This window comes from Vidua chalybeata, chromosome 30 (genome assembly GCF_026979565.1).
Source record: "Vidua chalybeata isolate OUT-0048 chromosome 30, bVidCha1 merged haplotype, whole genome shotgun sequence".
NCBI lineage: Eukaryota > Metazoa > Chordata > Aves > Passeriformes > Viduidae > Vidua > Vidua chalybeata.
In genome coordinates, this window is record NC_071559.1 from 2,442,414 (window position 1) to 2,454,810 (window position 12,397).

Genomic DNA, 12,397 nt, shown 5'->3' on the forward strand with positions numbered 1-12,397 from the left:
TCCGGGCCTTGCCCATCCCCTTCCCCACCCCTGGGGCTGACCCGGCCCCACCCCAGCCCTGGGGATGCTCTGAGGAGCTTCGGGGCCCTCGTGGCTCCGTCTGGGGCAGCGACTCCGTTAGAGACGGTCGGTAATTGATCGGTGATCGATGGACGATCGGTGATAGATGGTAGGTGATCGATGGATGATAGATGGTAAACGATAGCTGATTGATAAATGATAGATTTTAGACGATTGATGGGTGATAGATTTTAGATTATAGATGATAGGTGGTAGATGATGGATGAGATAAAATTAGATGAGATTAGGTGGACTTTGGAGGGGCTTTGGGGGTGGGTGCAGGTGGTTTTATGGACGAGGTTTCCTTTTCCTGCTGTTTTGTGTTTTTTTGCTTGGGAAATGATGCTGAAGAACCGCACAGATTCTTGGCCACTTTGATTTTTTCATGTTGTTAACAATTTCTAAGAGACAGCTTAAAAAATAAAGTAGAGAAGAGCTGCACGGGGAGTGTGCTGTACCTGGTGAAGGAGTTTTCTCCAGCACTCCTGATCTCCAGCATGTGCCACCACCCGGGGCACGGCTGGGGCTTTGCTCTGGTGCAGCGCTCTGGGAGCAGCCCTGCCCCGAGAGCCCAGCCCGGAGCGCTCAGGAAAGAAAATCATCATTTCTCCTGATTTAAAACACCAGCGAGCCGAGCCGCCCCTCCTGCTCCTTAGCTCAGCTCATTAACCCTTTGTGCACTTCCCACTCCTCTGCCTCGGGGGTGCCCAGCACCTGCCAGGGACACTGGGATGGGGGGCACTGGGCAAACTGGGCCGGATGGTGCTGCCCCAAAAGACCAGAACTGATTTTACTTTTACCAGATCTCAATGTTCCTGCAGCAACTCAAGGGTATCTTTGCATTTTAATATAATTTTTATTGGACTTAATCCACCAGATCCTGGTTGATCCCGGTGCTTGAGTCCCCCTGCCCCCCAAAATCCAATGTCCCCATAAATTCCTCCAGGCTCCCACTGGATTTTTTTGTTTTTATTTTCACAAATTTTGTGAATACAAAGCTTCTCTTCAACGTTACAATTCTTTTTTTTTCCCCCCAGCCGTGCCCAGGAATAATGGGCACGTTAATAATGGGCTCCTTTTTCCTGAATAATGCTGTATTTAAGGGGAACATTTAGGTGGAAAAAGAAAACAAACGGTTAAATTAGATGTGAGTCGTGGCTGAAAAGGGGTTAAACACCCCCAGCGGTGAAATCCTCCGGGGGGGGGGGCTCTGAAATCCACAAAAAACCAGCAGGAAGGGGGTGGCCCCCACCCCTTCATACCCCAAAAACGCTTGGAAAGGGAAACTGTGCAGGAGTCCCCTCGGGCCGTGTCCCCTCGGGGGGGGGGCACCAGAGCCACCCCCAAAACCTCCGGAGCCACCAAATCCTCTGGGCTTTAACAAACCACCCACGCGTGGGGCAAATCCCCCTTTGCCAGCAGGAATTCCTCGGGCAGGGGGGGGCAAAGTTAAACCCCCGAAGTCCCCCCAGTGGGAAATGCAGGGGGGGGGAGAGGTCAAAGGGGCTTCAGCGAGGCTGAATTTGGGGGGTGCAGTCCTGGGACCCCCCCCCTCGGCCCCTCCCAGCCTCTCAGCCCCCTCCACTGCTCCCCAGCACCCCACGGGGCCCTCGGGAGATCCCACAGGGATCCGGGAGGCTCGCTGGGAATTCCAGGGCGCTGCCCAACCCCTGAGGGCGGGCTGGGACATTTAAGACTGCTCAGAAGAGAAAAGAAACAGAGGAAAACCCTCCAGCAGGGAGTCACGGCCACCAGATCCCATGGGAACATCCCAGAGATCCCACAGGAACATCCCAGAGACCCCATGGAACATCCCAAAGATCCCACAGGAATATCCCAGAGATCCCATGGAACATCCCAAAGATCCCACAGGAAAATCCCAAAGATCCCACGGGAACATCCCAAAGATCCCACAGGAAAATCCCAAAGATCCCACAGGAACATCCCAAAGATCCTACAGGAACATCCCAAAGATCCCACGGGAACATCCCAAAGATCCCACAGGAAAATCCCAAAGATCCCACAGGAACATCCCAAAGATCCTACAGGAACATCCCAAAGATCCCACGGGAACATCCCAAAGATCCCACGGGAACATCCCAAAGATCCCACAGGAACATCCCAAAGACCCCACGGGAACATCCCAGAGACCCCATGGAACATCCCAAAGATCCCACAGGAACATCCCAAAGATCCCACGGGAACATCCCAAAGATCTCCCAGGAACATCCCAAAGATCCCACAGGAAAATCCCAAAGATCCCACAGGAAAATCCCAAAGACCCCACAGGAACATCCCAGAGATCCCACAGGAACATCCCAGAGACCCCATGGAACATCCCAAAGATCCCACAGGAACATCCCGAAGATCCCACAGGAACATCCCAAAGATCCCACAGGAACATCCCGAAGATCCCACAGGAACATCCCAAAGATCCCACGGGAACATCCAGCAGATCCCAGCTCAAGGAGCCGCTCGCTCTCCCCCGCAATTAACGAGCTGCAGTTAATCAGTGCAAGCAGGGAGCCACCGCCGCTCCTGGGCACGCCGAGGCTGCCAAGGGGGGCCGGGCAGAGGCTCGGGGAGCCCTGGCAGCCCCGGGCTGCGGGGAGGGCACGCAGCTGCCCGCCGTGCCCGGCTCAGGGCTGTCACTCCGGGGGCTGCCCGCAGTTGAGGGACAGCAGGACCATGCTGTGTGCCAGCAGAGAGGCCTCGGAAGCTGCAGGAGCACAGGAGCACAGTGAGAGACTGGGACGGGCACTGGGGGCACTGGGAGAGCTGGGGCTGGGATGGGAGTGGCACTGGGGGTGTTGGGGTGGGCACTGGGTGGGCTCTGGGTGGACTGGGCAGCACTGTGGGGGGCACTGGGGGCACTGGGAGAGCTGGGGCTGGGATGGGAGTGGCACTGGGGGTGTTGGGGTGGGCACTGGGTGGACTGGGCAGCACTGGGGGGCACTGGGAGAGCTGGGGGTGGGATGGGAGTGGCACTGGGGGTGCTGGGGTGGGCACTGCGTGGGCTCTGGGTGCACTGGGAGCCCTGTGAGGGGCACAGGGGAGCACTGGAAGAGCTGGGGCTGGGATGGGAGTGGCACTGGGGGGGCACTGGGGGTGTTGGGGTGGGCACTGGGTGGGCTCTGGGTGGACTGGGCAGCACTGGGGGTCACTGGGAGAGCTGGGGGTGGGATGGGAGTGGCACTGGGGGGGCACTGGGGGTGTTGGGTGGGTATGGGATGGGCTCTGGGTGGACTGGGCAGCACTGAGATAGGAACTTGGCAGATTGGGAGCACTGGGATGGGCACATGAGGAGCACTGGGATGGGCACAGGGGAGCACTGGGATGGGCACAGGGGAGCACTGGGATGGGCACATGAGGAGCACTGGGATGGGCACGGGGAGCACTGGGATGGGCACATGAGGAGCACTGGGATGGGCACAGGGGAGCACTGGGATGGGCATGGGGGGAGCACTGGGATGGGCACGGGGGAGCACTGGGATGGGCACGGGGAGCACTGGGATGGGCACAGGGGAGCACTGGGATGGGCACGGGGAGCACTGGGATGGGCACAGGGGAGCACTGGGATGGGCACGGGGAGCACTGGGAGGGGAACGGGGGAGCCCTGGGCTCCTGATCCCACATTTCCATCCCACTCCTTTTTCCTTTCCTCGGGGCTGCAATGTGCCACCAGAGCTCTGCAGGGCTGGGACACCTGGGCACAGGCTCTGCACAGGTGTGGGGGGTGAGCCTAGATGGGGACAAAGCCACCCCAGAACTCCCCAGGAGGGACAGTGCCCGTGCCAGGGAAGGCTGTCGGGTGTGGCTGCCCCTCGCACAGGTACCTTGGAGCTCACAGGAGAGCCTGAGCCACTGCTCCAGCCACGCCCGGCACTCGGCCTGGCCCAGCTGAGTGGAGTTCAGCCCACGCAGGTAACAGGCCTGGGGAGACACGGACACGGTCAGGGGAGGACACACAGACCTCCAGCACCACGCCAGGACCCCCTCCAGGAGGGGAAGAGGAGTGAGGAACCGTTCCCCACCCCAGGTGTGACCCCAGCGTGGAAAACGCTTCCCCGGGAAAGAGCAACCTCGCGCCCCGAGGCCACGCGGGTGCCAGCCGAGGTGCCACCAGCCTGGCACGGGCACGTGAGGGGTCTCACCGCTCGGAGCTCCTCCTCAGAGAGCTGCCCCAGGCCCAGGTGCAGCAGGGCCCGGTCCAGGTGCCGGATCTCCAGGACGTGGCTGCGCAGGCGGTGCCGCAGGAAGAAGGCCGGGAGGTGCGGGGTCAGGAACAGCACCTGGCTCAGGGCTCTCTGTGCAGGACAAGGAGGGCACCTGTGAGGTGTCCAAGCCCTCCTGAAACAGGCCTGGCTTTCTAAAGTTTCTAAAAGTTCCAGTCTGAGCTTGCTGGAGTCACTGTCCATGGTTTAAAGGGAGGGGGGCAGAGACTTGAGCATTGATTGCATTTCCCAATCCCCTCATCAGCCTCCACTGAAACAACTGGGCAAGGACACACTGCTGTCCTGGCTGCAAGGTAAGTGTGGATTCTGTTACCTGTTAGGTGGGGCAGTGTCCCAGACTGAAAGGCAAGATGCACTCTATTTGCCACCTGTGGCAGCACATTTCTCTCTCTCTCAGGATTTTTCATAGAGGTGAACAGAGAGAAAGAAAGAGAAAACAATTTCTATTTCTGCTCCTTTATTTTCTCATGTGGAATGTGCTTGGAGAATTGTTTGCCTGGGGTGATTGCTTGGTTGGATTCTGGTGAGGATTGTTTGGGCCTCATGGCCAATCCAACCCACCTGTGGCTGGGCTCTGGAGAACAGGGTTACAAGTTGTGAGTAGTTAGATATGGTAGTTAGAGAGAGTAGCATGTAGTTTTAGTATCCTCCTTTATATAGTATATTAATTAATGTATTATAGCATAGTTATAACAAAGAAATCCTGAGAGAAAGAGAAATGTGCTGCCACAGCCATAGTGTGGCAGTTATTTTGTGTTCAGGGCAGCTCTCCTTACCTCCTCCCCAACCAATCCTCCCTCCAGGGACACATCTGCTGCTAAGGGGCCACTGAGTGTCACTGCCTGACTGAGGAGAACTGGAACATCCCACTGGGAGAGGCTCTGCCCAGGGGGACGAGCCAAGCATTCCTACCTGGATACAATCTGGGGTTTTGGGACACCAGCACAGCTTTTCCTGCGCTGGATTTCCCAGAGGAGCAGCTGCCTCCTCCACTGCAGGAAGACTGCAGCCACAATTCCAGCTGGGCTGTGGCCAGCACCCTGTCCAACACCCTGTCAGGTTGTATTCTGACTCTGTCCGTGTTGTTCTGGTTCACTGCATTGTTTATTTTATCTCTTTATTTTCTTCCCTAATAAAGAACTGTTATTCCTGCTCCCATATCTCTGCCTGAGAGCTCCTTAATTTCAAATTTGTAACAATTCAGAGGGAGGGGGGTTTATATTTTTTCCATTTCAAGGGAGGCTCCTGCCTTCCTCAGCAGACACCTGGCTTTGCAAACCAAGAGAATTGCCATGAATCTGTTTCTGGTATCCCTCACTTTTTGCTGCTTTTGGTTACTTAACCACACTGCAGTGAATCTCTGCAGAAAGGGTGAAACATGATTTTTAAACCTGCTGTTTGCAGCGTGTCCTTCAAAAATCCCAAACAGTGTCAGATGGAAGGTTCTGGAAGTTGACTGATCATCTGAAGCCTATTCTGATGCTCCCATTGTACCCTGAATGCCCATTCAGGCACTTCCACCTGCCCACGTGGCTCCAACCTGGCCTGGAACACTTCCAGGGATGGGGAAATCCCTCCCAGTGCCCTCCCACCTGCACAGGGAGGAATTCCTTCCCCAAATCCTCCTCTGGGTTCGTTCCCAGCAGCTCCACATCCTTCCCATGCTGGGCCCCCCACAGCTGGAGGCAGCACTGCAGGTGGGGTCTCACCTGAGCCCCCCCTCACCTGCTGCCCAGGACCCCTCTGCAGCTTCTCCTCCGCACCTGGGCTGGTTTTGGGGCACACCTGAGCAGGTGAGCACACCTGGGCTGAGCTGAACTCACCACATGATCCACGTGGAGCCTGTTGAGCACCAGCAGAGACCCCGAGAACGAACTCCTCACAGCCAGGAGCTGGGCCAGGTGGGGCCGGGCACCTCCCTGCACCTGAAAGAGCCCCAGGTGAGCACAGGTGACACCTCACACAGGCTGCTGCCTCAGGCTTTGGCTTTTCTATTCTTCAGATCCTGTGCTGCTTTACTCTGTGGGTCTGGGCTTCGTATTATGGGATGGTGAGCTCTGTTCACAGAGTAGGGAGACAAAACAATTCCTTCTCTAGCTGGGAACCAAGGACAACTGATCGAAATCTCAGGCCCAAGAGCAGAAACAACATGGACTGAAGAGAGAAAAACAAGAAAGATGGGACTGGATAACCTAAAGCTGTAATTGGACAATTAACCCCAATATGCCAATGAACCAAAACTTATCAAAGTGACAGACCCCGTGACCAGGCGTCCATTTTTGTGACCATTTTGGGTTCATCCTGGCTTCATTTTGTGTTCATCCTGGCTTCATTTTGTGACCATTTTGGGCTCATCTTGTGACCATTTTGGGTCCATTCTGTGACCATCTTGGGTTCACCTGGGGTGCAGCCCTGGCTGGGCTCTTGTGCTGCCCAAGGTGGATCCATTGAGGATATTCTTTTAATAAATCCCTATTTATTCTTTAGCTCTGTCCAGTCTCTGTTCTAGGTCAGCCTTCTCAAGGCATCCAGGTGACAACACCTCCCATGTTGGGTTAAGCTTTTTTCTGACTCAGAGATGGGGTAACTGAGAGGAATTTTGAGAATTTTAATTTTATTTTCAGTCTCATGTGAAGGGCGAGACAATACAGATGTTATAATTGACGTCATCACACTAATTCTTAATTTAATAGCTTCTTAATTACAATACACTATAAGTATTTCTTGGCCTATCAGCTTTTGCCACACCATGCTGCAAATGCTTTAAGTGTGGTGGTTTTCATTTGCAAATTTAGGATTTTTTTTTTAAATTTTAAAATTAACGGGGGCCAGCCCTGCAGCACTCCCTACTCCATCCAGAGCTCCACAGCCTCCCCTACTTTTCTACCTAATAACTGCTAAAATAAACAAACTTCCCAGAACGAGACCAGCCCCACAACAATTCTTCTCTTATCCAAAAAACCAACCAAAGAAACCTGCAAAAAAAAACCAAAAGAAAAACCCATTCTCCCCCGCCACAACAAACCCCATAACAAAGACCACCCATATTACCTCACTCTTAACCCCCCAAAAAAAATTTCTTTCATCTTTATCACATATTTTTCACAAAGACGTCTTCAGCTCCTCAACAACTCAACAGATTATTAATGAAAAAAAAAAAAAAAAACCAAAAAACCCTTTTACCTTACTTCCCTAAATTTTCTCCTGTTCTAAAGCAGCGCACAGTGACGGGGTGTGGGCACAGACCTGGGCACAGAGCTGCAGCAGGAGCTGCCGGGGCTGGGGCTCGGGCAGGGAGCGCGCCGCCCGCGCCAGCCCCCGCAGCACGGCCGGGTACGAGGCCCTGCGGCGGCAGTCGTAGGCACCCAGGAACTCCACCTGCTGCCTGGGCGTCCAGAAGTGCCTGATCAGCAGCTGCCGGGGGAAGAAATACCTGGGAGCAGAGAGAGGGGGTTCAGGCAGGGCAGGGGGGGCTGCTTGGTGTCGCTGCAGGGCGTCCCAGGCTGGGTAATGATGAGCATCGACTCCACGGTGCACAGAGCTAATGCTGATCAATCTGTGCATTAGAAATGTCATCACTGAGGAACCCATCGCTTTTATGGACACTTATGACACACATCTGCAAGGCTCAGGCCACCGTGGGCACCGGCCAGCCCGCTCCTGAGTTTGTGACCAAAGCCTCAGGAATTCATCAAGGCTATTGGGACCTAATTTGTGCTAAATTAAGAAAGAAGAGGCCGAGAAATTGAGAATAGCAAGGCCACAAGAACTGGATGACAGAGGGCTGTGAAACACCTGGATGTAACCAACCACACCCTCCGAGAAATGCAGGCAGAGAAGGAGGGAACAAGACAAAGGCACCCAGCAAGAAGTGCGTGCTGTGCTCGTGGAATCCACCAACGCCTGTGGAGTGTAAACAATAAACACCTTCTGCTCCATCCTACCGGCCAGCTGCTCAGGAGCCCTGGATTTCCCATAATAATCCTTCTTACAGTGAGGGGCTCCTGCCCCCAGAAACCCCCCTGCAGGGAATGTGGGACTCGGGGAGCCCAGGGCTGGGTACTCACATCAGGACCAGGACCAGGAAGTTGGCGAAGGGGGGGATGGCGATGATCCCGATGGGAATGATCTTGAGCACGTCCCTGCGGAACTGCCCGGGGGGGCAGGGGGAGCAGGGTCAGCACCAGACCCCAAAAAAACCCAAAAAACCCCAAAAATTCCCCTGCCCGTGCTGGCTGCAGCTCCCACCCCCGGGTTTTGGGCAGGGAAGGCGTCCCAGAGGAGCTGCAGCCGTTCCCTGCGGGCAAAGGAGGGGCAGAGATGGGGCAGAGGGGAGGGGAAGGGAGGCAGAGTTGGGGCTGAGTTGGGGCTGAGGAGAGGCAGAGATGAGGCAGAAGGGAAGGGAGGCAGGGATGGGGCAGGGCTCAGGCCAGGCTCAGGCCGGGCTCAGGCAGAAGGGAAGTGAGGCAGGGCTCAGGCCAGGCTCAGCCCAGGCTCAGGCCGGGCTCAGGCCAGGCTCAGCCCAGGCTCAGGCCGGGCTCAGGCCAGGCTCAGGCCGGGCTCAGGCAGAAGGGAAGTGAGGCAGGGCTCAGGCCAGGCTCAGCCCAGGCTCAGGCAGGGCTCAGGCCAGGCTCAGGCCAGGCTCAGGCAGGGCTCAGGCCGGGCTCAGGAAGGGCTCAGGCAGGGCTCAGGCAGAAGGAAAGTGAGGCAGGGCTCAGGCAGGGCTCAGGCCAGGCTCAGGCCGGGCTCAGGCAGAAGGGAAGTGAGGCAGGGCTCAGGCCAGGCTCAGCCCAGGCTCAGGCCGGGCTCAGGCCAGGCTCAGGCCGGGCTCAGGCAGAAGGGAAGTGAGGCAGGGCTCAGGCCAGGCTCAGCCCAGGCTCAGGCAGGGCTCAGGCCAGGCTCAGGCCAGGCTCAGGCAGGGCTCAGGCCGGGCTCAGGAAGGGCTCAGGCAGGGCTCAGGCAGAAGGAAAGTGAGGCAGGGCTCAGGCAGGGCTCAGGCCAGGCTCAGGCCGGGCTCAGGCAGGGCTCAGGCCGGGCTCAGCCCAGGCTCAGGCAGGGCTCAGGCCGGGCTCAGCCCAGGCTCAGGCAGGGCTCAGGCCAGGCTCAGGCAGGGCTCAGGCCGGGCTCAGGCAGGGCTCAGGCAGAAGGGAAGTGAGGCAGGGCTCAGGCAGGGCTCAGGCCGGGCTCAGGAAGGGCTCAGGCAGGGCTCAGGCAGAAGGAAAGTGAGGCAGGGCTCAGGCCGGGCTCAGCCCAGGCTCAGGCCAGGCTCAGGCCGGGCTCAGGCAGGGCTCAGGCCGGGCTCAGCCCAGGCTCAGGCAGGGCTCAGGCCGGGCTCAGCCCAGACTCAGGCCGGGCTCAGGAAGGGCTCAGGCAGAAGGAAAGTGAGGCAGGGCTCAGGCCGGGCTCAGCCCAGGCTCAGGCAGGGCTCAGGCTGGGCTCAGGAAGGGCTCAGGCAGAAGGGAAGTGAGGCAGGGCTCAGGCAGGGCTCAGGCCAGGCTCAGGCAGGGCTCAGGCCGGGCTCAGGCAGAAGGGAAGTGAGGCAGGGCTCAGGCCGGGCTCAGGAAGGGCTCAGGCCGGGCTCAGGCCAGGCTCAGGCAGAAGGGAAGTGAGGCAGGGTTCAGGCAGGGCTCAGGCCAGGCTCAGGCAGGGCTCAGGCAGGATTCAGGCCAGGCTCAGGCTGGGCTCAGTCCAGGCTCAGCCCAGGCTCAGCCCAGCCCAGCCCAGGCTCAGCCCAGGCTCAGGCCTGGCTCAGCCCGGGCTCAGCCCAGGCTCAGGCCTGGCTCAGCCCGGGCTCAGCCCAGGCTCAGCCCAGCCCAGCCCAGGCTCAGCCCAGCCCAGCTGACCTGGCGCAGCCCAGGCTCAGCCCAGCCCAGCCCAGGCTCAGCCCAGCCCAGCCCAGGCTCAGCCCAGCCCAGCCCAGGCCCAGCCCAGCCCAGCTGACCTGGCGCAGCCCAGGCCCAGCCCAGCCCAGCCCAGGCTCAGCCCAGGCTCAGCCCAGCCCAGCCCAGGCTCAGCCCAGCCCAGCTGACCTGGCGCAGGCGCTCCATGTCGCGGTACGGGAGCTGCTGAGGGCTCAGCTGCAGCTGGGACATCCTGGCCCTGATCCTCCTGATCTCCTGCACCTCCAGGAACAGCGCCTGCACTCCTGCAGGGACAGCGCTCCCTCAGCAGCCCGTCCCCCAGGCACAGGATTGCAAAGCGTGTCCTCCTTCCCAGAGCTGAGGCCTCTTTGGGGACCCAGGTGTTTGGGCACCCCCATCTGCACCCCTTTTTGGAACACCCCCAAAAAAGTGGGGTTTTCAGACCCATTTACTTGGACTCATCTGCTGGGACCCCCCTTTTGGGACCCCATTTGGGACCCAGGTGTTTGGGCACCCCCATCTGCACCCCTTTTCTTGGGACACCCCTTTTGGGAAACCCCAAAAAAAGTGGGGTTTTCAGACCCCCTTTTCTTGACCCTCCTGCTGGGACCCCCCATTTGAGCCCCCATTTGGGACCCAGATGTTTACACTCCCCCATCAGCACCCCATTTTCTTGGGACACCCCTTTTGGGAAACCTCAAAAAAAGTGGGGTTTTCAGACCCATTTTTTTGGACCCACCTGCTGGGACCCCTTTTCAGGACCTCTTTTGGGACCCAGATGTTTGCACTCCCCCATCAGCACCCCATTTTCTTGGGACACCCCTTTTTGCTTTTTGGAACACCCCACCCTCTTTCAGACCCCCTTTTCTTGACCCACCTGCTGGGACCCCCCCCCCCCATTTGGGACCCAGATGTTTGGGCCCTCCCATCAGCACCCCTTTTTGGAACAGCCCCAAAAAAGTGGGGTTTTCAGACCCCCTTTTCTTGACCCTCCTGCTGGGACCCCCCATTTGAGACCCCATTTGGGACCCAGACGTTTGCACTCCCCCCTCAGCACCCCATTTTCTTTGGGAAACCTCAAAAAAAGTGGGGTTTTCAGACCCATTTTTTTGGACCCACCTGCTGGGACCCCTTTTCAGGACCTCTTTTGGGACCCAGATGTTTGGACATCCTCATCAGCACCCCATTTTTTTTTTTTTTGGGATATCCCTTTTTGGAACAGCCCACCCTCTTTCAGGCCCCCTTTTTTGGACCCCACCATTTGGGACCCAGACGTTTGCACTCCCCCCTCAGCACCCCATTTTCTTGGGACGCCCCTTTTCAGAACACCCCGTTAAAAGTGGGGTTTTCTCCCTCCTGCTGGGACCCCACTTTTGGGACCACGATGTTTGCACTCCCCCACCAGCCCCCCTCTTTTTGGGACACCCCACCCTCTTTTCCCCTGTCGGGACCCCTCTTTCAGCCCCCGCTTTTTGGGGACCCCTCGGCGGGCACTGACCACTTTTGAAGGTGCTGTGCAGGAGGTAGAAGCGGGGGAAGCTCCTCTCCAGGAACCGCTCGTACCTGGCGCTCACCCGCCGCGCTGCGGCGGCCGCGGCGGCCACGAGGGCGCGGGAGGCGGCGCGGGACGAGAGAGAACGGAGCTGGGAGCGGCAGAGCTGGGAACACACCGGGGAGCTGCGCCCCCGCCCCCGCCTCAGCTCCCGCCCGTTCGAGGCTCCCGGCGCCGCCGGAGAGGGGAACTGGGAGAACTGGGGGAACTGGCAGGGAACGGCAGCGCGGTAACGGAGAGGGCGTGAGATAACGGGGGCGCGCCGGGGGCTCGGGAACAGCGCGGGGGGGGACACGGCCAGCACCGGCGGGAGCCGGAGAGGACGAGGGGGGTAAAGGAGAGGGATATTTGGCGAGGAATCACGATTGCGGTCGGTGTTTAGCGGGGGCTGCCGTCGGTGTTTGGGTCTCCCTAAGGGGAGCGCGTCCCGGCCGGTGCCACGGGGTATGGCCGGCCCCGCGGGGGTCCCCGCTCACCTGGACACGCCCAGAGCGAGCTGCGGCTGCATCTGGCCCCGAGGGGGGCTCAGGGCGGCGGCGCCGAGGCGCCAGAGCCCGCCCCGGGCCGCGGCCCTGGACAGCGCCATCTTGGCGCGTCACAGGGCGGCGATCACGTGCGGCTCCGAGCGCTGATTGGCTGCCGCGCCGGAAGTGCCCATGCTGAGGGTTCCGGGCCCGGCCTGAGCCCCC

At 58.7% G+C, this 12,397-nt stretch overlaps 1 protein-coding gene across 1 annotated transcript; it reads right to left on the reverse strand.

The window, feature by feature from the left end:
• Positions 1-1,014: 1,014 nt before the first annotated feature.
• Positions 1,015-12,372, reverse strand: LETMD1 (LETM1 domain containing 1). Its single transcript, XM_053967602.1, has 9 exons — positions 12,185-12,372; positions 11,655-11,833; positions 10,325-10,440; positions 8,363-8,445; positions 7,542-7,728; positions 6,119-6,220; positions 4,215-4,367; positions 3,897-3,993; positions 1,015-2,779 (listed from the first exon to the last, which is right to left on the reverse strand). The coding sequence occupies exons 1-9, from the start codon at positions 12,292-12,294 to the stop codon at positions 2,709-2,711; spliced, it is 1,098 nt and encodes a 365-aa protein (XP_053823577.1). The 5' UTR covers positions 12,295-12,372; the 3' UTR covers positions 1,015-2,708.
• Between the last annotated feature and the right edge of the window lie 25 nt (positions 12,373-12,397).